Source organism: Narcine bancroftii, chromosome 1, assembly GCF_036971445.1.
Source record: "Narcine bancroftii isolate sNarBan1 chromosome 1, sNarBan1.hap1, whole genome shotgun sequence".
NCBI lineage: Eukaryota > Metazoa > Chordata > Chondrichthyes > Torpediniformes > Narcinidae > Narcine > Narcine bancroftii.
In genome coordinates, this window is record NC_091469.1 from 404,557,431 (window position 1) to 404,584,660 (window position 27,230).

Sequence of the window (27,230 nt, forward strand, 5' to 3'; positions counted from 1 at the left end):
GGTCAATGTGGCAGGCACCACGAGATTTCTTTAGGCAGTCCTTGTACCTTTTCTTTGGTGCACCTCTGTCACGGTGGCCAGTGGAGAGCTCGCCATATAACATGATCTTGGGAAGGCGATGGTCCTCCATTCTGGAGACGTGACCCACCCAGCGCAGCTGGACCTTCAGCAGCGTGGACTCGATGCTGTCGACCTCTGCCATCTCGAGTACTTCGACGTTAGGGATGAAAGCGCTCCAATGAATGTTGAGGATAGAGCGGAGACAACGCTGGTGGAAGCGTTCTATGAGCCATAGGTGATGCCGGTAGAGGACCCATGATTCGGAGCCGAACAGGAGTGTGGGTATGACAACGGCTCTGTATACGCTTATCTTTGTGAGGTTTTTCAGTTGGTTGTTTTTCCAGACTCTTTTGTGTAGTCTTCCAAAGGTGCTATTTGCCTTGGCGAGTCTGTTGTCTATCTCGTTGTCGATCCTTGCATCTGATGAAATGGTGCAGCCGAGATAGGTAAACTGGTTGACCGTTTTGAGTTTTGTGTGCCCGATGGAGATGGGGGGGGGGGCTGGTAGTCATGGGGGGAGCTGGCTGATGGAGGACCTCAGTTTTCTTCAGGCTGACTTCCAGGCCAAACATTTTGGCAGTTTCCGCAAAACAGGACGTCAAGCGCTGAAGAGCTGGCTCTGAATGGGCAACTAAAGCGGCATCATCTGCAAAGAGTAGTTCACAGACAAGTTTCTCTTGTGTCTTGGTGTGAGCTTGCAGGCGCCTCAGATTGAAGAGACTGCCATCCGTGCGGTACCGGATGTAAACAGCGTCTTCATTGTTGAGGTCTTTCATGGCTTGGTTCAGCATCATGCTGAAGAAGATTGAAAAGAGGGTTGGTGCGAGAACACAGCCTTGCTTCATGCCATTGTGAAGGTCCTGAGCAACACAAAGCTTGAAAAACTCATGCAGTTTGACATGCAGAGTGGTGGACTAGCCTCGCCAAGCGAACCCAGCTCAGCGCGGACATTGGCGACTTCAGGGGTTTCTACGAGGCTCTAAAGGCTGTGTACGGCCCCTCATCCCAAGTCCAAAGCCCACTGCGCAGCTCAGACGGCAAAGTCCTCCTCAGCGACAAGATCTCCATCCTCAACCGATGGTCAGAACACTTCCAATCTCTTTTCAGTGCCAACCGCTCAGTCCAAGATTCCGCCCTGCTCCAGCTCCCTCAACAGCCCCTAAGGCTAGAGCTGGATGAGGTCCTCACCCAGGATGAGACATATAAGGCAATCGAACAACTGAAAAGTGGCAAAGCAGCAGGTATGGATGGAATCCCCCCAGAGGTCTGGAAATATATATATATATATATATATATATACCCTAGCCTTTGACTAAAATGTCCTCTATCACTATTGCTCATCTAGATTTTGACTTTCCCTATTGGACAATGGAATTGCCCTTTGTGTCACTGGTTTGACTGCTGTTGGAGCTTTCCCTGGTTTGCTATCCATGCCTCTCATCCTGTATTGTACCTCTAAAATGTCACCTCTCAGCCATCTTTGGTCCAGGGAAAACCGATCCAGCCTATCCGATCTCTCAAGTTCTCCAATCCAGGCAACATCCTTATGACACTTTTTCTGCTCATTACATCATGGTGCGTAAACAACAATTGAAGTGCAGCCGAACCAACATTTTGTCCAACTTTCTTTCCTCACCAGACTGTCTACCTATGTTTCCCTTTCAGGAAACTGGACTTGTATCCTTGGGTTTTTCTCTTCATCAACGTTCCCCAGATGCTGGCCTTTCATTTTGTAGGTGTTAGCTTGGCTTAATTACCCAAAGCTCATTATTTTGCAAGAGCAAGTTAGATTCCATCTGTCATTCCTTTACACATTTTGCCTATTGAGCAATATCCTATTGTAACTTTAAACAACCCTCTTCATTGCCTATGAGCCATTAACTTTAATGCTATTTTCATATTTACTGGTTGTGCCTTCTATATTCTTTTAAAATGACTAATATGCATGAAGAACAATTTGGACCCATAACATAGGAACATAGGAAGTAGGAACAGGAGTAGGCCAAAAATGGCCCATCGAGCCTGCTCCGCCATTCAATACGATCATGGCTGATCTAAGCCAAGTTAAAATCACCTATAATTGCAGCCCTATTATCTATCCATGTTTTCCCTCAGTATTTCCTCCTCTTACTCCCACTGACTATTGTGAAATAAATGGTAGAATACCATCAAAGTGCTCCCTTGTTTGTATATCTAAATTCTGACTGTATGCCCCCACTGAACTTTCCCCCTGGGATATCCTCTCTAAGAATTGTGATGATGTTCTCCCTGATCGAAAGTATAGCTGTCTTCTCCCTTTAACTCCACCTCCGTTAAATCAGAAGCATCAGAACCCAGAATATTGAGCTGCTTGTCTTGCCCATCCTTTAATCAAGATTCCACAATATCACAATCCCATGTCTCAATCCATGCTCTGAGTTTGTTTACCATTTCTGTGAGGTTTCTTGCATTAAAATAAGTGCCGTTTAGCTTATTTGAACTGCTGAACTGTCTGTTTCTAGCATGCCTGCTGACTACACTTGTTTCCTTAATCTCCACATGTTGGAATCTGGAGCAAAAAAACCCCTGCTGTTTGGGTTCCACCTCCTCTCCCTCTGCCAGATTAGTTTAGAACTTACCAATTAGCAAGGGTATTTATTTCCCTGTCCAGTTTAGGTACAATCTATCCCTTGTAGACAGGAAATCCCAATGATCTAAGTAGCTCTCATCCTCTTGTCTGCAGTAGGTCTTCAGCCACATATTCATTTGCCTTATCCTCACCAACATATGGCACAGGAGTCATCCTTAGATTAGAACTCTCAAGGTCCTGCTTTTTAAACTTCTGCCCATCTTCTTTTATTCCCATTGCAAAACCTCATCTCTATTTATGTTTATGTTATTAGTATCAATATGTACCACAACCTCTGGCTGCTCAACTATTCGTTTCAGAATAACCTGTGCCCGCAGAGACCCCTTGATTCAGACAGCACACCATCTTGGAATCTCACTCATGGTCAAAGAAATGTTTATCTGTGCCTTTGACTAAAATGTCCTCTATCACTGTTGCTCATCTACACTTTGACTTTCCCTAGTGGACAATGGAATTGCCCTTTGTGTCACTGGTTTGACTGCTGTTGGAGCTTTCCCTGGGTGGCTATCCTATCAGACAGTATCCAAAATATAATACACAATAGATTTCAGTCTCTGAAATCTGGAACAAAATGCAATCTGCTGCAGGAACTCAGCTGGTTGCACAGTTTCAGTGAGAGAGGAAAAAAAAACAACAGTCAATGTTTTGGGTTGGAAGCCTTCATCAAAATAAAAACCTGATCAAAACATCAAGAATCGTTAAAAAGAATACATCTTAAAAGGGTGACTAGCCACAGGGAACACCTGCACTACCTGCCTTAACAAAGTCGCAAATGCCAATACAGGCTGTGTTTCCTAAAGCAAAGTGAAGCAGGTTGTCAAGTATGACAGCTTTCATTCTAAGGTAAAGTTTATGCATAATTAATATAAAAACAATAGAAGCTAGAAAAGACCATTGGCCCTTCAGTCTGCTCCACCATTCATTATAACTGACTGATCTTCCACGCCACATAATTCATTTGCCTTAGGCCAGAGAATCATACATACAGCATGGAAACGGGAACTTTCAGCCCAACTTCTCCATGTTGACCATGGTACCTATCCACGTTAATCATATTTGCCTGCATTTTCCCCATATTCCTCTTGACTTTTCATGTCCTCTTGCCTCTCAACAGGTTTGGGAGCTGCAGCAATCACACGGTCGCAAACCATGTGTAATGTTTAATGCTACTATTAGCAGGTTTTTTATTTTAAAACCACTAGAAGTGTGCTTGGGGGCTTTTATGTTGAAACATTGGGACACTGAAACCAGAGTGAGGCTGTAATGGTTGATGCAGAACCTCACATGCGGACCGTGAAACAATGAATAAACAGTGCTGAAGCTCGCAGAAAACTGTGTAAACCTGGCCTCATTTACAGTAGGCACAAAGCCACAACATGTTTTAAATTATACATTTCTATCTGCCTCTTCCATCTCCTCTGGCTGCTTCTTCCAGGAATCCACCCTTTCTGTGTGAAAAGTTGACCCCTCTGATCTCCTTTAAATTCTCTCCCCCCCCCCACCCCCACCTTAAACCAATGCCCTCTGGTTCCAATTTCACCTACTTGGAAAATGGCCTCTGAATATCTATCCTATCAATGGCCCTCACAACTTTCTACACCTGTATAAATTCAACCCTCAGCTTCCTATATTCCTCTGAGAGAAATTCCATCTGCTACCACTCTGGTCAACCTTTCAGCTAATTTGTGTCCTGCTGCATTTTTAAAGAGCTATTTCCATGATCGACGAATCCACCAACTTTCATGTCAACTTTTATTTAAGTTTTTATCTATACATATAATCATAGTCAAATATAAAATACAATAATCAAATGTTAATTTCGTATTCATTATACATAATGAGTTTTGTTTTGTTTTTTTTGAGTTTTGTGTGCCCGATGGAGATGTGGGGGGGCTGGTAGTCATGGTGGGGAGCTGGCTGATGGAGGACCTCAGTTTTCTTCAGGCTGACTTCCAGGCCATCAGCCATCAGCCACCTCCCCACCATGACTACCAGCCCCCCCACATCTCCATCGGGCACACAAAACTCAAAACGGTCAACCAGTTTACCTATCTGGGCTGCACCATTTCATCAGATGCAAGGATCAACAATGAGATAGACAACAGACTCGCCAAGGCAAATAGCGCCTTTGGAAGACTACACAAAAGAGTCTGGAAAAACAACCAACTGAAAAACCTCACAAAGATAAGCGTATACAGAGCCGTTGTCATACCCACACTCCTGTTCGGCTCCGAATCATGGGTCCTCTACCGGCACCACCTACGGCTCCTAGAACGCTTCCACCAGCGTTGTCTCCGCTCCATCCTCAACATCCATTGGAGCGCTTACATCCCTAACGTCGAAGTACTCGAGATGGCAGAGGTCGACAGCATCGAGTCCACGCTGCTGAAGATCCAGCTGCGCTGGATGGGTCACGTCTCCAGAATGGAGGACCATCGCCTTCCCAAGATCGTGTTATATGGCGAGCTCTCCACTGGCCACCGTGACAGAGGTGCACCAAAGAAAAGGTACAAGGACTGCCTAAAGAAATCTCTTGGTGCCTGCCACATTGACCACCGCCAGTGGGCTGATAACGCCTCAAACCGTGCATCTTGGCGCCTCACAGTTTGGCGGGCAGCAGCCTCCTTTGAAGAAGACCGCAGAGCCCACCTCACTGACAAAAGGCAAAGGAGGAAAAACCCAACACCCAACCCCAACCAACCAATTTTCCCCTGCAACCGCTGCAATCGTGTCTGCCTGACCCGCATCGGACTTGTCAGCCACAAATGAGCCTGCAGCTGACGTGGACTTTTTACCCCCTCCATAAATCTTCGTCCGCGAAGCCAAACCAAAGAAAAAAAAGAATACATAATGGTATAAAATCCCCAACCCCCTCCCCCTGTGGCAGAGTATATAGATATATTTTTGGGAGATAAATTGGGAAAGGTTTGTTAGAGTAGGTTACATACAAACACTTTAAAACAGATCTTAGTTGAAATATTGGAGCTCTGCTAATGCTAGACATATCGGCCCCACAGGCTTTGCAAGAGCTTTGGAGAGTGCCCAAGACTTCACTAATAGACTGTTGCTTACAAAAGGGCAACAGATGAAAGATCTTGTCTGAGCTGCAGATTGTCTGGAGCTCTTCTAAGAGGGTCATGTGGTTTTGCAAGCAGAGAGAGTCAAACAGGCTTTCTCTCAGAGAGAGAGAGAGAGAAAGAGAGACACAAAGTTAAGTTCTACAGTGTTACAACTAGTAACAGCAGCTGGGACTGGAACAGGACAAGCTGGCAAGCTTGAGGCAAGCCCCATTTGGAAGACAGGTTGTGAGTTCTTATTATAGCCTTGTCAAAACCCTTGTGGTTCATGCAAGAGAAGAGCACTTGACTTGGCTCTCTAATGGTTTACTTGGAATAAGGGAAACAAAAAGGCACTCTGTGGTGACCTGAAAGAAAGAGGTTATAATCTGGAGAACCCTGAGGGGGCAAGCTTCATCAGCAAGACACTGGAGTGGCTGATTAAAAAGGAATCAGTTGTGGATGTCCTGGAACAACAAATCTCTCTCTGAAAACTGACAAGATCCTTCCTGAGTGGTAACCTTTCAAGCACCAAAACCTGGTGAACTTTATAAATGTTAAATTCTGTGCACAGTATAAGAATTACCTTCAACTAGTGAACATGGAGGAATGAGAAGTGAGATTGGACTGTGAATCAAAGAACCTTTCTGAACTTCCACACACATTACATAAACGTGCGCTTAGAATTAGAAGGGAGTTAAGTTAGGTTAGTTAAATTAAGGTTTGATTCTGTTTTCATCTTTAAAGATAAATAAAAGCAACTTCTGTTTAATAGTGAATATCTATTGCTGCTAGGTTTTGGGCTCCTCTGGGCTTGTAACACCTCTTGACAAATCCTCATGAAAACAAAACAAATAAAAAGGATGAAGGAATGGAAATAAGAGAAAGAAAAGAAAAGCAAGAAAAGAAACTTGATTGCCAGAATACACCCCTCACTACACAGCTCTTACCATGTACATCTTTTTAAATCTTCCAAGGAGGTTAGCAAGGTTTACGAAGTTTAGACAAACACCTACATTCTCATCTGTCATTTATATATTTGAAAAATAAAAAAGGCCCTAATTCATGTGTGATACTATGTTATAGATTTACAATCAGAGAAATTTTAATTCATTACTATCCTCTGCCTCCTATCACAAAACCAATTTTGGATCTGGTTGGTCAATATTCCTTAGATCCACTGTACCTTCACCTTGAAGATAAGCCACTCGGCTGGTTTCATCATTTTTCTTGGTTACCTCCTCAAAAATCTCAATCAAATATCCCAGCATAAAAATTTGCTTAATCCTAACCAGCCCCTGCCTTTCCAAGTGAACATAAATTCTGATCAGCATCACCTTTCTCTCCCAGACCAACATCCTTAGCATTGAATCTTTGCTAAAACTCAGTTAATTGGCTCCAATGTTTGACTCTTGGAGCAGATTCTGAGCTATGGCAATGCAATAGATTTTCAGGTGGACAGAGCCAGAGGTTCATGGATGTCATTAAAACTTCCTGGGGGAGGGGGGTTAAAAATCACATTCCCAATCTGGTAGGAACCAATGACCTGTGACTATTCAAAATGGAGTTGACACCTTGTCTCCTTAGTTTGTGAACTTAATGATTCTAACTTTTGTTAGGATATAGTATAATAAATGTGAATGTACAAAATCTTGACATCGCTGAAGATCTGTCCTAGGGCTTCCATATCGATGCAATCATGAAGAGGTCTCATCAACAACTCTACTACTTGAGGCGTTGGAGGAGATTTGATATGTCACCAAAGATGCTTGCAAATATCTACAGGTGTACTGATGAGAACATTCTGACTGGTTGCATCGCCATCTGGAATGGAGGAGTCGATGCATGGGACAGGAAAAAATACAGAGTTGTGAAGTCAGCCAGTGACATCATGGCCATCAGTCCACTCCACCAAGGACATCTACAAGAGGCAACATCTATCCTCAAGGACCCTCACCACCCTCTTCACACTACCTCCTTCAGAAAGGAGGTAAAGGAGCCTGAAAATGAAAACCCAATGGTACAAAACAGCTTATTTCCCTCTACATCAAATTTCTGAATGGACAATGAATCACAGACAATACTTCACTTTCTCTTCCCTTTGCACTAATTTATTTATTTTTAAATGTAATTTATATCAATTTTTGCACCTGTAATGCAATAACAAATTTTGTGACCTGTTCATGATATGTTATAAAACTTGTCTGACACTCCAATAATGCAAGCAAGTAACACCAGCAAAATGGCTGGTCTCTTGGTACAATGTGGCCTTATCTGCTCCCTCAATTTGGATGTAAATCTTCCCATGGCACAATCTTGGAAAAGAGTGAAAGCCTTATTCCCTATCCCCATCCCTCCTCCTTATATCACGATGTGCTCTGCTCATTTATTCTTCAACCAACTCCTCAAAATAACTACTTATCCACTCATTACCATTAAAAAAATGGCTGCTATATTTTCTACTATTTAACAGAGTACATAAAACAATGTGGATTGTCGTAAAGGCCACCATGTTTCATTTCTTGTCTTCACTTTGTCTTTTGACTGGATCAATGAGCTCATCGATTTTCTGCATGTAATTTCAGTCCAAGTCCCTACTAATAATTACCATGCTGTCTCAAGTATCAAGAGAAACACCATATGGACTTCAGTTAGATTATCCTCAAAATATACGATGACACAAGAATGTTAGCTAAAATATTCACAACAATGTACCCCATCACACTTCAACATTCTCAATAACAGGCCACAGACTTGCCATATTTCAGTTCTTACTGAGGATGGCAGTGCAGGGTTTATTTTCAGAGAATATTCGATTCTGGCTATAATCCTTGGATACTATTTCAATTGGTTCACGTTCAAGAAATTCATGAATTGTACACTCAGATTGTGTGACAGGGCATAATTAGCAGATGTGCAAGAAAACATATTCAATCTAGAAAGAAACAAAACTATGAAGCTGTGAGAAAACCATATTTCATGATGAGCGACTAGGGTAGACCAGTGTAGTCCCTCATGAAATGATATCAGTTATTAATCTCTGGTTGCACTATAAATATGAAAAATATGACAGGTAATGGATAAAACAATTTGTGTGAATTCAGCATATTCTGAAACTTTAAAAAATACTGCTGTTTTATATAAAGTAGGCAAAGAGACTTCTAAATTATAATATGGTGACAAAACAACAACCTTTTATTGGTAACTTTACATTTATGTTGCTCCCGGATAAAGTTCAGCTGAAAGGATCATTTTTGTTCATTCCACATTTCCTGTTCTTCATTAATGCCTAAAGAAAAAGCCAAAATAAATGATATCTGGAAATGCAAATATATTTTTGTCAGGTTCTGCTTTGTAAAATGCATTGAACATTAATTATATGCTACACAGACTGTAAATATGAATAGGGTAATAACTTTTACTTTAGTTGGAGACAAGTTAGGTCCAAATCTGTTGTGTAATGTACAGATGGCTTATTGTCGTTGTCTAGTCACTTGACTTACGTTTCAGACAGTTTAATTTTGGTTTATATATGCTTCCTTTGGTTTAAGTTTATCTTTGTTCAATAGTATCAATAATGGCTGAAAAGTACAGGTTAATGCTTGAATCAAATAATTTTGATCACCTATATTCTTTAAACTATATCTGTATGCGAATGTATGTAGTTCCAGCAAGTTATATGGTCTATACAACAAATGAATAACAAAATAATTGGAAAGCCAACGCTGGCTACTTCAGTTAGGTTACTTGTCTAACATTGCCGTCACTTCAACATTGTCCACATCGAGGGGAAAAATAAAGTATCTTTAATATTGCATCAGTTATGTAAATGGAATCAAAATGAATGAATTGTATGCAGTTCTGACATTCGTACCAAAGGTTAGACCGAATACCAATACATCCGCAACTGAACTGTTAATGCAGGGCGTCATGTTGGCAAATTGATGAAGATGATTAAATTATGAAATGTAACGCTATATAAATAATTTTATTATCTATTGATGTGTGGTACAAGATGAAGACCAGATGATGATCGCATCCTATTATCAATGCAACATTTATAGGCCAGTGTATATCTAGTTTGATCTTCGTTTTATTGTTGTTGTAACAATGCATAGATAATAGCAACAGGTCATGCTCGGAAGGGCACATCCTTTTTCAATAGAACACACTGATGGACCTTGTGTACTTCGTCTGCCTTTTGCCAGGCGGTGGTTAAGAATCGGCGTAGACATGTTAACCCTTCCAATCCCTTCGCGATCACTGAAGGCTTCATGGATATTAGACTCATCGCTTTCCTTAAGCTGTGGAAGATATCAGTATTTGAAGTCTGACATCTGGTACTGTCAAATAAAGAAACGTTTGCAATAAATCATCCTGTAGCAATCCAAATGAAACCAGGGTCCCGAGAGCCTTTCCATGTTGAACAGGAGGGGGAAAGAAATGACCGATCAAAGGCCGTGGGTTCCGAACCCTTAACACACTCAACGAGTTACTTTCGAAGCATTCTAATCGGACAATTCTGTGGAAATCAAAATTCTTAATCAAAAAATTGTGCTTAATGGTGAACTCCACAAGCTCTGAGAAAAAAATTCTACACGGACGAATCTTCCGTTTTCTATCATTTAATGACTTTGCCAGCAGAGCAAAATATTGAATGTGAGGGTGGAAAATGCTGTGAAAAATGTAGCACCTTGCAGATTATTCAATTTATCATTGGTTCCAAATATTGAATCAGACTAAATTATAATATAATAAAACATGTATCATAGATATAAAGAACACTAATAATATTATAATAACGTTTACTCAGGGATTATTAATTCTATCTGTGGTTCCGATTTACTGACCGGTCTGAGAAGAGAACTAGCCAACAAGAAAGCCAGTGCATTTTAATCTGCTGCAGCGCATTCTGTCGAAAACAAACATCAAAGTAAAAAATAAAGGCTCGTCCCTCTCTTTAAAACTATGGCTGACCTTGCTTGTTGCAAGAATTCAGACACTGAGTTAATATGTAGAGACGGGTGGACATTGCATAGGTGTGAACAACTTTATGGTATGCTTCTATTTATACAAGACTTTGCACTCTGATTGAAAAGGAAAACCATCGTGAAACGCAACCTGTCTATCCGCAATTACTGAATCAACACAGATTGCAATGTCCATATCTGCAGCGCTCTCTTTATTTTATCGGTTGACATTACTGAGGTCATTAGCACTCACTGGATTTCTAAGCACTTTATTATTTGTTAAAGATCAAGTACTATTCGTCTTCCTGGCTGTAAGAATATTAAATGGTATAGTAGTTATTGAGAAAAAGACTGTCCAATAAAGTAACAATGAAAGTGAAATGCAAACAGTTTAAAAGTTTATCATAACACCGCCACGTGCGTTTTACTGTGGAAAATCAAGGTGTCACGGTAATTTGGGACATTCGTTCTCACTATGGCTCTTGTCCAGCATTCGTTAACTCCGAGTTGTTGGCAGGTTAACGTGCGGGTATAGGGACATCTGCCCATCATATACATTTCCACCTTCAGATAATGTTATACACATCTGTGTGACCGGCATGTTCCTGATGAAGTTGTTTTGTTTGAGCAAATACAGCCGGAGTTCAGTTTGTTGCGACATTATCTAACGTGAAAAGATATTTGCGCTTGGGGCTGGTGCATCCAATCTATTATTGCATGTATTTACTGTGAAAATGAAACATACAGGCTTGTTTATGAATTATAATGTTTACTCCATAACCGTTTCACAGTTCCGATATTTATGGCATTCGGGTTTTTTTTTTCAGAGCTTTTTTTTTCAATGTGCGAGTTTTGCATCTATATCGTTTGTGTTTTAAGAAAGAATAAACAATTTCCGGCCCACAAAACAGAAGAAAACGGCCTTTGCTGGTTTATTAGCGTGTTTGACTCGACATACACACTTGGTGACTGAATTAAAAAATGCGAAGTCCTAAAAATTCCAAAAAATTCGGGGCCAAAACACTTGAGTAATTGAACCACCTTACTTTAAAGCCGTTAAGTACAGGAGAGTGTAATTCTGTGAAAGCACCTTGGGAATGAATTTCTTTATTGAACCTCCCCTTCCTTATTAAAGAAGCTAGATTTATATCAATCTGTTTGTTTAACTACGCTAGACCTTTAATGTGTCCTTTACATGTTTGTATTTTACATCAGAGTCGAAAGATCGTAAAAATGTCAATCAAGCAGTCCCAGTGGTTTCACGCACTAATACAAAGAATAACGTCTCCCTAAATAAACACGAGATGGATATATTGCAGGTTTTTAGAAGAGAAATTCACCTCATGTAGAGCGCTGCTATCCTAATCTTTGCAGGCGAGAATTGTGCGTATTCGCCGCGCAATCTTACTGTTTGACAAATTCGAATACTGCAGCAAAGTACTTTAAACCCGTCTTTTTAAAATTGGCTTTGTATGTGACTTACAAGAAAGTCTTGATCTGTCAATAGACCCCGAAAACTGACACATCACGCCAAATGATCATCTCTTTTGTGACAGTATATGTGTGAACATCTTATATTAGGGATCTATTCATTCTTGGCTGCAACTGGCAGTTTAAGAAAGCCACGAGTCTCAGTGATCCTAATCATTTGAATTAATTCAACTAAAACAGTATTGCCCTGCAGAAACAAATGAGTGACCATATGATGTAAGATATTTGTTAATTTTTTTTCCTATTCTGACATCTGAAAGTTTGTCACGTCAGCATGTTATGTGAAAAAAAAAATGGGAGGGCGATTCTTTTACCTTCAAATATCAATATAATTGGAACTCCCTCAATCGAATCAGGTGTAAAATCCAAGTTTTTTTGGTCAATTGCCAAAATATTACACAGAACAACTGATTTAAAAAAAAAACAACTCGAATTTATATTTTTAAAAAGCAGGAATATTTTGGTGTGGTTGATTTTCATCAATAGTGTATGTTTCTCCCTACTGAATTCTGATGGTACCGTTTCCGCATATAATTCCCGACATGTAAGAATACAATTTAGGACAGTTATTATGAACCTATATCATTATTTTCCATATGAATTTTAATTGAAGGAACGTTGTTTTCATGTCACTGGGTGAAATGATCAGGCCTTTGGAGCTGCAGCTGATGGACGTGAATAAAGCGTATCGCTCTCTCTTTCATATCGTCCATGCATCTTGTGGCGAGTGCGGCTGTCAGGACAGGCATTCCTGTTTCATGATGCTCCCTCGCCTCTTATCATCCTCAAACTCCTTCAAACAGCAATCGATTAGTCTCAGCCTTCTGGCACCGAATCCGATACTTTCCCAAGGATCAAACAGCCACGTTCTCCAGCAAAGAAAAACAAGGAGAGAGAGAAAAAAATAATAAAACAATTTGGTCTCTTTAACGCCCGCGGCGCTCTATGAAATAAAAGTCAGATTTTTTCCCCCGTCTTGATTCTGGGGAGTGATATATCGTTCTGTGGCAATCCATTTTCTGCGGAGGTGTTGGAAAGGCGTGGTGTTTACATCTGTGCCCTGTTGCACGTGACGAGTTTGCACCATCTTGAGCATCTGCTTTTGAACGCATTCAGGTAGACCATATTGATTTAAAATAATGACTTAATTTTCCCAGGCACCTTTGGCTTTGATGTCCTGGGATATGGCGGTAGAGAACAGCCTACTTTTGCGAGCAATGATTTTTTAAAAAAAATTGAAATAAATCAAGCAAGCAAAAGAAGCCGAATGCGCAAATAAGTGGTCTTCGTTTCCCTTCGGCACTCCCCAGCCCCCACCCCCACCATCAGCTCCACAGTAAGATAAATAAGGGATTCCAACTGATCGGCAGAATGCCTGGTAGTGTGGCCCGGTTATAAGCACGGAACTGTTCAGAGTTGACCAGATCAAATCGTTCCACGAAACTAAATCATCTTCATTCAAAAATGCTGAATGTAACTTTGACATGCCGAATGGATTTATACTTTTATTAATCGTTAGTTTCGCTTTAGGCTAACACTACTTCACAAAGTTTAGGCTGCTTAAAACCGTTATGAATTGGCATCCACTCAAGTCTGAATAAATATTTAATGAATTCACGAGTAGAAACCGATATCACATCAAAGCTTCCTCAGAACTCGTGCGCCCATTATTTTAATCTGTAAATCTGACTTGAGGAAAATAATGTCAAGCCGAACTGTGAACTGTTTTCTGACTGTTTCTACGTGAAAATTCCGTAGATGCCTTGAAGTGTTAATCGCACACCTTCACAGGAACTGCGCTTTAGTTCAATATTAGATTTTTACACTGTATTCGATGAGCAAAACGAATGTCATGGGAAACACAATGTTTAAGCACAATCCCCAGGTGAATAATGTTATTTTTGTTGTCACATCCCTCCATCCCCAATTCAGTGTTACTATGCTTTTCTTGAACACATTTGTGCATTTATTTTATTTAAGCGCCTGACATCATTTCACCGGGACATGTGTTCGCTTCAAAAGATTCCTGGGCAGCACTTCAAGTAAAGTCATGTGCTTGGAAGATTTCGATACTGTACTGGGTCAGATTTTCTGCCAAAGCCGAGAGTTTGCAAAGCTCTCTACTGGTCAAAACCTGCTTTCAATCCCAGCTTTAATAGCACGAAGGCGTGTTCTTCTTTCTTTAACAAAAACACGTTCAATGTGGATATACGGGTTTGAGTTATTATTATCAAACCCCTGCTCTTATTGAGCATTCGCAAGCAGCAGAATTCTCTTAGTGGAAAAACTGCAAGGCGCTTACATTCCGGCAGCCCTTGCTTCAATAATTTGGCTCTGCTTTAATCACTTTTAGCGCGGGTGCAAATTAATAAGGGGAGGGGGGGGGGATGGAAGTGCAGGACCCTTTCTGTAAATCAGTCTGCTCATCGTTTATTTCTGCACTGATGTGACATGGAGAATCTTTCAAATACCATGGGTACACTATAGCTCGGAGGAAACGCAGAGTAATCGAATTAATTCATTAAACACTATAATTCTCAATTCCAACACTAGTCAGGCAGAGATGTATCAATAATAGTGTAGCATTTTATTCCATTTTGCAATTCCAAAACTCTCTATGGCAAATTGGACAAATTATATCTCACAGGGGCCTTTTCTCGCTAAGAAAAATATACGGAGAATCGTTTAAAAACTGTGTTCACAACCTTCAAGGTTTCTTAAAAAAAAATAACCTAGAGTACAAAAAGAGAATACTCATACACGAGATCTTGTTTTAAAATCACGTGCCCCGTGCCACTACGATGCGAGAGCCCATGCATGAGCAGTAATCATTCTTGTTCGGAGATGCACAGTCCACTTTATTGTCAATCAGAGCGCCCATTCCTTAAACGCGATTTGTTACTTTGTTTTATATTAAGCCTTTCTTGCTTTGATTATTCCCTTCCTCTTCCTAGTTCGAGTTAACGGTTAAGGGGACTGGTTAAAAAATTAAAAGTTGAATATTTTGACTTTGAACTCAGACCACAGAGTTTTCAATGAGACTGGATTAAGTACAATGCAGTCCACCACAATGCCCACCGAACCAGGCCACATAGTGCATTTCTAGGGCTTCCACATTCAGTACCATAAATATATACTGGGGGCGGATGGTAGGAGGTGGGTCTCCTTCATCGAGTCATGCAGAGGGAAGGTTAAGTCAACATTCGGCACGCGAAGTACGAGTGTTGAGAATTGCCTTCAGAAATACATGTTAGCGCATTCAACATTTTTGTGACATTAACGGTTGACGGAGATTCAGAGCAGGCTATAATTTCGACAGGTTTCTGGGTTGAAGTTCTGATTCTGGGACTTTAAATGGGGGAGGGCGGAGGATTCGGTGTAGCTTTAAAAGTGTGACGGAATGTAGATCTCTGGACAGGTCTTTGATCTGTGATGAAATGTCAAAGACAGACGAACGGCAATTGATGCCGAAGCCATATAAAATCGAGCCGTGGAACTCACATTCCCAGGATCGACAAGAATGTGGGAATTACTGTATCCACAATAACTCAAAGCCACCACTTTAATCTCGACTTGATCCTAATTCATTGCTTTCTCCCTTTGCGCGCATACATTCATTTCACCATATACATGTAACATTTAATACCAAACTACTTAAACTTGTTCAGGCTTGATCAGACCGAGAATTAGCTGGAAAATCGGGTACCACTTACACTATATTGGCAAACAGCAACGCACAAAGTGTAAAACAGAGCGAAAAAAAAAACATTTTATGAAATGTGTCGATATTTCAGTTAAAACGATGTTGACATACTCAAGGAAATAAAACCTTGTTATCCAAATAAATAAATAAATGTTAGGCAACCTACCCCCACTCCACCCCACCCCCACCAACACCCCAAATGCGGTAATATGTAGCGCAAGGGTAAAATCACGAAAAAAAAAGGTCTTTACGGATTAGCATAGGCATGCCCTTTACTGGAAATGCCAAAAGCTGTAAGAAAGTAGTTGCAGGGTCAACTCGACTGCTTCAATTGCTTTCCTCGTGTATTAAGTGTAGAGTTTGTTATGTTAATCCATTTGGAACAACGCTTCACAAAACTCCACGCCTTAATACAGGCGAATTTGCGACCTCTTGAGATTCATTTGAAGGCGTTTAAACCTTAATATCTAGTATTGTGTGGACAACGCGACTGAGCAGGGCTTTTAGATTGGAAAGCCAAAACAAATACAGAACTTACTTAATTACCAGTGAAGAAAATATGTCGGATGTTTACAATTCTGCTTTTGGAGCAGTAAAAACTAAATTCACATTGTGGAATTTAATCAATTAAGCATTTAGTGTTAAAAGACTGATATTTATTTGACCCTAAATAATTCTGCTTAATTATTAAGTAAAATGCAGTGAAATTACTTTGGCACGTGCATTTAAGATGTATGAATGTTTATGCTCCACATCACATTAACAATCTGTTAATACTAACCTGCCTGTAAACATGTATATTTAATTTTAATATCTCCGGAATTCCTGAACTTAGTTTATACAAACAACCGAGTAGGAATCGCACATCTAACATTCTTTTCACAGCTTCACGTTATGTCCTAGATCAACATTATTAGTATGAATTCAGAACTCGAAGCGACATAACATAGCTGTGCATGCTTTTAATTCTCTCTCTCTCTCTCTTTCTCTCTCTCCTCCTCCTCCTCCCTCCCCCACGCACCCCCCGGAAGTTCAATAACCAGCCCGTACTAGACGGCAAGAAAATATGTCATCTCTTATTCTAGCTCGCCCGCCTTTGGCAGTAACCGTTCTATTTGTCTTTTCTGCACCGTTTGTTAAATCTCGCTCTTTCATTGGGTCGTAACAATTCACTACAAACAGCTAGTCGCCATCAAATGTATCCTTTAAATATGAACCAATTTAACATTTGTATGTATATAACTGCCTTAAAGTTTAGATCATAGGTATTTATTGCAGAAAATATACAAAGGTATTTACAAAACAATCACAAAAAAAATGAATGCATTTAGACACCAGATCTTTATGCATTTAAACATGGCATATCAATAAATAAATAAATGTTTCTCAAGAAATGAAAGACTAACCAACTGCGTAACAGTTTGGTCCATTTTCTCTAAACTCATTGTCACTCTAGACCTGTTCACTTTATCGGTTTTGAAACAAAAATAAAATGGTTCATTTTTTTTTCCTGCATCCTCAATGGAAGTTATAGACACGATTGTTGAAGGCATGCATAGTAAAGGAAGGGATGAGTTCCAACAACATTCATCGTCAGGATAAAATCATGTGAATGGCAAAAATACACCTCAGAAGTAAAAAATGATTGGATAGCCGCAAGATCGGATGGGTCCATGTCCGTGGCTCCTTTTCTGTAAGTGCTCCCCACGCCCTTTCCGTTAGGTTTTTTTTTATAAAAACTCTTCTCTCATTATCCATCAACGGCAAGGATCAACGTGTTTAAGTATCCAGACGTCAAACTCTGTATCTGTCCAGCTGTTGGTCCTTTGTGACAAACCTCGTTCACCTAGGAAAACAGCAACAGATTACATTGAAATTAGCCCAGCCCAAAGATGGTTGTTTCAACACCTCGATTTATCAGCGGAGGACGCAGAGATAGGAGCTGAGGCAGTGAGACAGTGAGAGGAAGAGAGTCTTCATTTGCAGAAGCTCCTGCTTTCTGTGCTCATGATCTTCTATAATCGAGATTTATACCCTCTCTCAACCATAGGCCTCCCGAAACCAATAGGTTCACCCATTCAATGCATTAGACCATGTTCAGGGAGTGAAAGTTGTCGAATTCATTGTAGACAAAAGTAGATAAGAATTTTTAAAAAGTGAAGGACAAATTGATGTGCAAGTATGGGAGGAATAGGAAGAGAAAGAAGAAACAGGCCCGAGAGAATAAGGGGGGGGGGGGGGGGGGTGAAAACAATAATTAATAACGGTTTTAAAGGCAAGAAATAGAAGTATAAACTGCCATCCAGTATACCTACAGTTAAAAGATGTTAGAAGGCGGTGGGCTCAGATTCAAAGGACTCGATAAACTGCAGTTCAATGAAAATTGAAAATACAACCGATCTGGATGCAGATGGGACACGAAATTCCGGTTTACCTCTACTGGCGCAGCATCATATTATGTGTACAGGACATTCATTAAACGCTGCCAAGTGGGTGCGTACCTTTGTCCTAAGGGCAACTGCTAGTGTGACGCGGACATGGACCAGGCTCCTTCCATCCTCCACACTGAGAAAGCGTAACTGAGTCTCTCGTGTGCCACATAACTGCAGCTCGACATTTTGTTGTCCAGCTCGTCGCTTTGTAAGACTTGGTAAAGAAAATCGATGTACCTCGCTGCGAGTTTGAGGGTTTGGATTTTACTTAGTTTATCCGATGGGAGGGTCGGAATAATTTTGCGCAAGGCGGAGAAGGCTTCGTTTAGGGACTGTGTCCTCTGGCGCTCCCTTACATTCGCCATAACCCTTTGGGTTTGCAGTTCTTCGAAGGATTGTGGGCTACCGTCCGTTTTCTTGCCCCTCTTCCCCGATGCAGGGCTATCGGTTTCCTCGCCAGATTTCCTGCTCGGTCTTCTCTTCCTGACACTTTTCTTCTGCTGCCTCTCCCCCTCGTCCTCGCTGTTGCTCAGGCTCTCTATTGGAGAGACCGAGGAGTTTTCTTCGTCCTGCATGATCGTCTCTAACATCAGTTTAAACAAATAGAAAGATATCCAGCTGTCGGCCGCAAGGCGGTTATCGGAGCTTAATGAATTATCAAAGCGAGCTGAACTTATCCAAACGATGACCTCTGAGAAACTATTCTGAGTTACAGGAAACTTTTTCAGGGGGGGGTGTAATATAGCCCTTGGTCTCCGGACCTTTTAGAGATTGAGCTGATTGGTTGTTATGAATTTTCATCACGAACTGAGGTGGAGCCTTGCTGCAAAGGCCATCAGTTAACAGATCTACTGCAGAAAATATTTTAAACATGAGCTTCTATAGCGGTTGGTGGTGTCATTATTACACATAAATGCAGTTTTTTAAAAAAAAGTATTGGGTATTTACTTAACGAAACATAGTTTAGTAGATTGGATAATCCAATATTCTACTTTGGCGGTTGGAAACGTTTTTGCCCTCGAGATTTGAAAAGGAGTCGGGTTCATTGGAATATATAAGCATTGTTTTTCAATATAAACTTTTCAATAGAAATTGAATCGGTAACTAACATGGGCGGTGTTTGTCATAAATATTTTGGATTACATCAGAGAATATGCTTAGAACAAACACATTTTTCAATCGAGCCGGGAACATAAATGATCCAAAGACAAATCAAGATGATTTGAGCTTTTTCACAATATAAAACTAATTCAGGCTGTTGCTAATTGAGTTTTTTTTTAACCATACTTCAGTTAAATGCCATCTTTACTGGTTTTGTCACCCCCCCCTTTAAATACGTCATTTAAGATATTAAAAAAGATATCTATGTATTGCCTACAGATAATGGAAAATGATAACAGCAATAGGTCAGAACGTTAGTTTTAAAGCTCCAAAAGGTAATTTTTTTTTAGCTAAAGCCGCAAAGATGTTTCCCTTCAATGGGGCTGTTGATCTGGTTTGTGATATGCGTTGTAATAACCGTGGGTTAGGTGATGGTGTCCGTTGTCTCCCTGTGTGCACATATATATAGTTTTTAAAGCACGTGAATAAAAAAGGAACGAAACACAATAAGTTAAGGATCTGAATGTTATACTAAATGGGTTAATTACGAAAATCGCACCAAGGACCAATTGGCATGAAATAATCCGCAAACTAAGCGACGAAGAGATTATCTATTGCCGGGAGTCAGATAGAGCAAATGGCCAAGGTAACATCACGCGGGGGCAGGAGTTCTTAAAGTGAGAGTAGTGAATTCCACACCTGATTTCTGACTGCCCTAAATCGGGTGCATATAAGTTGGTGATATGTAAGAAGTCCACCTGTGAGCTACAAATGCTCTCCTTGAATAGTTGCATTCAAATCCCCAGCCGGATACATCGACTTTGTTCCACCAGGGACAGGGAGTTCTAGTGCAAAGCTCCGGACTCAGCAGGATCTCCAAGGAACAGTCAAACTGCGAGGCCCAAAATGCAACATAAACATTACCTAGTGAGAAAAAAGGAGGAAAACCATCCAAGAATAGCACATAAAACGGTTTAATGTGAGCTGGTGCCGTTTAAAGTTGCCTATATGGCGCGACGTTAACCGCAGTTAGTACTTTCAAATGACCAGTAGTAATTGTTCACCAGGGCATTGAACTTCTCCCATGTAACTGGTTGGTCTTGATCACAGAAAACAACGCTTGTTATATCAGGAAAACCGAAGAAGGTATATTTACAGATTGGTACACAGGCGCCAAATAGATATTGAGTCAGTCTACTTGTGCGTGGAATTATATTATTCCTTGGATAAGATCACATTCTAAATAATTCATGCAACCGTAATCTTAACGCTACTTACTTTCAGAATGTTACCACTGTTCTATAAATAAGATAGTTTAACATTTTATATAGTTAGGAGATCTCGTACCTCTACGCCAAAACCTTGAAGTAACTCTCTGGTAGTAGCATTTGCTTTAAAGCTCAAAACAAAGTAAAATGGGGAAAACTGCTGTTTTATTCCCTTTTAGCTTTGGCATCATCTGAGATCACATGGTTCAGGTGAGAAACATGCAAGTGGCAACACCATGGCAAATGACTGCTTTCTGGAAATTAAATAACCTTTCCTCTTTCCAAAGGTGGTCGCGTTCTCATGTGCGCAGATCCATCTTGATCAAAAGAGGGCGCAATTTCCAAGGCAACGCGTGAACCAGAAAGAACACGCAAATAAATAAAACAGAGAAAAGGGAAAGACAGTGAATGAATAAAGGAGAAAATAAACAGGAAAATCAAGATGCTTTAATTTCTAGAAAACACGTGAGATGAGCGTTCACCAAGAAAATACAGAAACATGATGATAATCCAGAATAGAAGAGACCTGCGATGTCAGGAATAAGTAGTTTATGTGTTAATCATGTCACTTCGAGTCATTCTTTTGATACGTTTGTCTCATGAAAATTATAAACAGTTCAAGAGTGATCTGGCTGCTGAAGGCGAACGGAAAAAACGAAATACCCTTTATTTTCTGGACTTTGCAGTTAATTCATGTCTTGTAAATCCTATTGTTTTAACTGGGTGGCTAACTGTTGGCGTACGACAGTATAAATTGAAGGTATTTTAAAATGTGAGTGCCCATGAAATTGATACTACCTCCAGTAGGCAATCTACGGACTTTCCAAACAGATTTTGCGCGGTTCTTCTCGCTCAAATAGAACTTGTACCACATCCAAAATACCAACCTGTTTGTCGTTTGCTGACCGCTCGGTGGAATGCATAGAATATTAAACCCACTGTTACTTTTACTAACTCATTCCAACGGTCAGACGACAACAAGCGAACACTGCCTTAAGGGTGCTCTGGAACGACATCGCAGCTTAAACTATCACATGGGATTCAATACATGCGTTTGATTCATAGGCAGAACACAACCAAATACATACACCTCGTATTTTCGTTTCAGGATTCCCACCCCCCACCTCTCTCTCTCTCACGGAGGAAGGGGTAAAATACAACGACCCTCCTGTCACAGAGCCAGAACCATAATCATGAGGTTGAAGGCTCGCCTATATCATTCCATTCTTATTCATTTATTTGGGTGTTAATAATACAATTACATAATGAACATCGGCAGAGAACAAGCCTCAATCGACACGTTGCACCGCCAACTCATACCATAAGTATAGCCGTGTCGATGCACCGAAGGCCCAATAATTTGAACAATTCGCCTTGGCACCAGGCTGGAGTGACACGACACTTAACAACAGCTCCTGGCTTGTCCACTTGTCCTTTCTTGTCCACTGCCTCACTAATCTCCATTGGCTTGAGATTTTTTTTTACTCTTGGATATCCAAAACTTCAACATAAAACTGTCACTATAATTGGAATCTTTGTTTCGGCCAAGGAAGGATAAGCTGAAGCATTTTATTAGGTGGGGATTTCCTGGCTATATTATTTTACGTAGTTATTTGTTAAAATAAAGCGAAAATGTCAGGATAGGATGGCAGTAAACGGTGTGTTGTGACATTTTAGAGTGGTATTAATTCAGTTTAATAGCCAGACTTGCAATCCATCCCAGAAAGAGAAGAGGAGACAAGGGTCCCTTCCTGTCTGCCAGCTGTCCCAATAAAAGTCCCAAACTGTGCTTCAGCAGCCTTGCCCTTACAGGTCACAAGCAGAACATATGCAGATAATTGGAATAGTCATTGGGAGCATTAGGGGGCGCTTTAAGGAGAAAGACAAAACGTTCCGGAAAGATAACGCAGATCCCCAGGTACAAATGAAAGACTCTATTGCCTGACATTGACACCTCCTAGATTGATAAATACACATTATGCGTTGGCTGTTCGGGGGAAAAAAAAATCAAAGGTTCGAAATAAGAAGACGAGGTTATCCTGCAAAACACCAAGAGCATATTAATGACCAGAACATTTTTTTTTCCCCAAGTGGACATAAGTGAAAGAAAAGATCATCGGCAAGTTGATCGAGGGGAGAAATAATAGGCATAGATGGGAAGGCGAATTAAAAACTTGAGAAGAAAAAGGGGACAATCTTGGATTGGACAAGATGCAAATCTTCAGGTTTGATTAAAGATATCAACTTGATAGGTCCAGCCCACTATTTCATAGTTACTGATTGACCAGGATATATTTTCAACAGTATCACATTCATGTGCCTGTCAAAAATAAGGTGATCAAATCTCTCCCACACAACGTTTAAAAATGACACCCAACCATGTTCAGCAAAGTGTTCGCAACACTCTTTCAGGTTTTACACAGTTGATCTAGCAGTGGTTCGCAACCTTTTCCCACTCACAAACCACTTTAAGTATTCGCTATGTCACAGATGCTCTGTGATTAATAAGGGATTGCTTAAGGTGGTATGTGAGTGGAAAGAAAAAGTTTGAAAACCACTGTTTTAATCGTACCTAATTGACTCGTTATGTGCACGGTTTCATAACTCCAAAGGAAATGGCCAATGACATTTCTTCTCAGTATCAATTGGGTCGAGAGTAGTGATTCTCAACCTTCCTTTCCCACTCACATATCACCTTAAGTAATCCCTTACTAATCACAGAGCACCAATAGCATAGGTATTACTTAAAGTGAGTGGAAAGAAAAGGGCTGAGCACCACTGACTAATGCCTCAATGATGCAAACATGTGGTGACAAAGTTAAGAGAATCAATACTAAATCCATTGCAGACTACAACACTCCAGAGTTATCTTTGTATGAAATCAATGAATACTATTTTAATCAACACCCTAATTAATTGTGTAATGCTTTACTGTGGACTTAACATATAATATTACAAAAAAAACCATGCGGGAAATTATCGGGAGTTTAATCAACATTGCAAAGGTAAATTAGAATTTTGGATGATCTGCTTCATTCATCCGCTCTTCAAGGCATCAGGATTTTGTCTATGTTTTTGTTTCGGTCTGCCCTAAATTATAGTTATTTACTTTCAAATCTCAGATAATTGCGCTAAACTTAAGTCTCACATTCCATGAGCTCAGCAATGCTTCACGTATTATCTGAGAGAGTGAGTATTCGGAAATGATTCCACCATGATTATCAAACTGCAATCTGTTCTTCCCTCTTATTCATTTTATGCCTGATATACAAAATGATGACTTTCAGTAACAAATTGCCATGGAAATAGTAGTATCACAGCTATGAACAGTGAGGATGGCTTTCATCCAACATTCATGATTGAAATCAATGGAAAAGACCAAATAAGGATAAAGCTCACATCATTCATGTACCCAATGTACATTATATCATTGCAATTCCCAACTTGATAAATGTATATACAACTATCAACCTGTTGCACTCACATCCACAGTGATGGAGTGTTTTGAGAGGATGGTGTTAAAGATTATTAGCTTCTGTCTGGCTTCTCACAAAACCCTGGAATACATGGACAGCAAAGATGCATAAATCTGGATGCACTCTATTGTTTACAGTTTGGCATTCAATACCATGAACCCCTTAAATCTAATCAGTAAACTTCAAGGGCCTCAATGCTCTGTTTTGCAATTGGATCCTGGATTTCATTATCTCTAGACCCCAAGTCAGTTTGGATTGACAATAACATCCGTTGTAACTGTGCCCAAAATGTTTGGGCTGCATGCGTAACTGAGGAATCTAACTTCCACTTTGAATTTACTCAGAGAATTAATGATGGAGACAGAGTTTCACCAAACCACACCCAAACTCTCTTTACTTCAAAAAAATAGAGCTGTGGCGACACACTGCTGCGGTGATCCAGATGGCATTCTGGGCGGCGAGTGCAACTTAAGGCCAGCAACCCATCCAGCAGCACTGGCCCCAGCAAGCGAACCATCGGGCAGATGGGAAGGGCAGCTTAAAGGCCAGTGACCCTAAAGTAGCGCTAGCCTTTCTGCACAGCCAACAGTCAGGGACAGTGTGTGGGGAAGAAGGGAATTGTTATGCAAGGAGGTATCCGTGCCCGGGAGAACCGCTTTTGTTATGCGGATCATGACATAAGCAAAAGGTGGAAATAGAGGGAATGCGAAGAGTATAAGCATTGGGCCTGAACCCCTAATAAAACACTGAGCTTCACCTGATGACACTATATGTGTGTGTCTTCTTCCGAGTAGCACGTAGCTACAATTGGTGACCCTGATGGTTTAGATAGCATCTAAACCCAATGATGAGCGAACTAGTATCAGTCCACACAGTCACTCTCAAGCTGCCAACCTTCTGGATGAATCAGCTACACGTGTGGTTTGACCAGGCTGAGGCACAGTTTCAGATTCAGCAGATCACAAGCAGAGTCCACCTGGTACTTCCTCACGGTGAGCGCCCTAGACCAAGACACAGCAAGCCACAACTTCATCCAGGAACCCCCATCGGAAGGCACATACACTGCCTTCAAGGACTTGCTTATTGAGACTTCCGGGCTCTCACAACGTGAGAAAGCATCTGCTCCATCTTTATGGACTAGAGGACAGGTCCCTGTCAGCCCTCATGAATGAGATGCTGGCCCTCCTGGGAAAATATGACCCCGGCATCATGTTCGAGCAGGCATTCCTGGATCAACTGCCCGAGGACATCCAACTGCTTCTTGCAGACGTTGACTTCAGCGACCTCTGGAAAGTTGTAGCACGAGCAGATGTTCTATGGAAACAGAAAAGAAAGTGCTCAGCGTCCATGGGGCTTGTCGCTAAACCCCACAGCCAGACCCATGCAGACCCGCAAAGAGAACGGCAGCCCCACAGAGGAAGTGACCTGAATGACCAATGGTGCTTTTTCCACCAGTGATAGGGCTCCAGAGCTAACTGGTGCAGGCCGCCATGCACGTTCCAGGGAAATGCCAGGGCCAGCTGTCACTAATGGCCATGACTGCTAGCCAACAAGGCAGCCTCCTGTATGTCTGGGACCACCAGTCCAGATGATGTTTCCTCATAGACACAGGAGCAGAGTTCAGCATCCTGCCTCCATCGGGCTAGGATACCAGGAACAGACAGTCGGGCCCCACGCTGAGGGCTGCCAACAACAGTATGATTCAGACCTATGGTACCCGCAATGTTCAACTTCATTTGGGAGGCAGCCTTTTCTTGTGGGAGTTCATGCTGGCCGCAGTGGAACAGCTGCTCCTCGGGGCATACTTTCTGCGCACCCATAGCCTGCTCGTGGACCTTAAGGGTTGCAGAGTGGTCCACACCAAGTAATTCCAAACCATCCCTCTCAAAGACACCAAGCTTCCTGCACTCCAGCTGGACTCTGTGCAGCAACTGACCAATGAATACACCAAGGTTCTGGTCGAGTTCCCAGCAGTGCTCAGCCCCCAATTCACCAATGTCCCAGCATGGAGTACAGCACCATATCCTGACCCAGGGCCCGCCACACCATGCAAGAGCAAGATGCCTTGCCCCAGAGAAGGTCCAGCTGGTGAAGGAAGAAACTGGAAAAGCTCAGCATCTACAGCGGTAGGACAGCCCTTGGGCTTCTCCCCTGCATATGGTACCCAAGGTAACTGGGGGCTGGAGACCATGCAGTGACCACCACTGGCTCAACGTGGCTACCACACCGTGCCACACTTCCAGGATTTTGCGGCTAACCAGTATGGGGCAACGATCTATTCCAAAGCAGACCTTGTGCGGCGATATCATCAGATCCCAGTACACCCTGATGATATCCCCAACACCACCATCATCACCCCGTTCAGCCTGTTCAAATTCCTTCATATGCCGTTCTGGCTAAAGAATGCCACACAGACGTTCCAGTGGTTAATGAACGCAGTGGGACGAGACCTGAACGGCACCTTTGTGTATCTGGATGACATCCTCGTGGCAGGAACCGACAAGAACACATAACGTACCTCTGCAACCTCTACACCCAAGTGAGTGAGTTTGGACTGATGATCAACCCAGCCAAATACCAGTTCGGATATGAGACCATTGACTTCCTGGGCCACAAGGTAACCAGGGAAGGAGCCACATCACTGCCCAGCAGAGTGGAGGCCATCTAGAAGTTCCCTAAGCCCAGCACAACCAAAGGACTACAGGAGTTCATGGGGATGATCAACTTCTACCACAGGTTCATCCCTTCAGGTACCTGGATCATGCGGCTCTTGTTTGCCCGGATGGCAGGCAAGGTGAAGGACATCACACGGGAAGAGGAGTCAGTGGAAGCCTTCATGAAGGCCAAGGAAGCCCTGGCAGATGCCACCCTAATGGCACACCCAAGGGCAGACACTGCAACAGCTCTGATGGTGGATGCCTCAGGAACAGCGATCAGAGGAGTTCTGGAACAGCAGATCGAAGGAAGTTGGTGGCCGTTGGCTTTTGTCAGCAAACATCTGCAACTTCCAGAACTGAAGTACAGCACTTTTGACTGTGAGCTAC

At 41.6% G+C, this 27,230-nt stretch overlaps 1 protein-coding gene and 1 long non-coding RNA gene across 2 annotated transcripts in view; one reads left to right on the plus strand and one right to left on the minus strand.

Annotated features, from left to right (window-relative positions):
• LOC138753210 (uncharacterized) overlaps positions 1-27,230 on the plus strand; it is a 101,381-nt gene that overhangs the window by 48,797 nt on the left and 25,354 nt on the right. The gene's annotated exons all lie outside the window — the stretch shown is intronic.
• LOC138753207 (twist-related protein 2-like) lies at positions 17,206-19,072 on the minus strand. The gene is made up of 2 exons (XM_069915881.1): positions 18,411-19,072; positions 17,206-17,755 (listed from the first exon to the last, which is right to left on the minus strand). The coding sequence occupies exon 1, from the start codon at positions 18,929-18,931 to the stop codon at positions 18,431-18,433; it is 501 nt and encodes a 166-aa protein (XP_069771982.1). The 5' UTR covers positions 18,932-19,072; the 3' UTR covers positions 17,206-17,755; positions 18,411-18,430.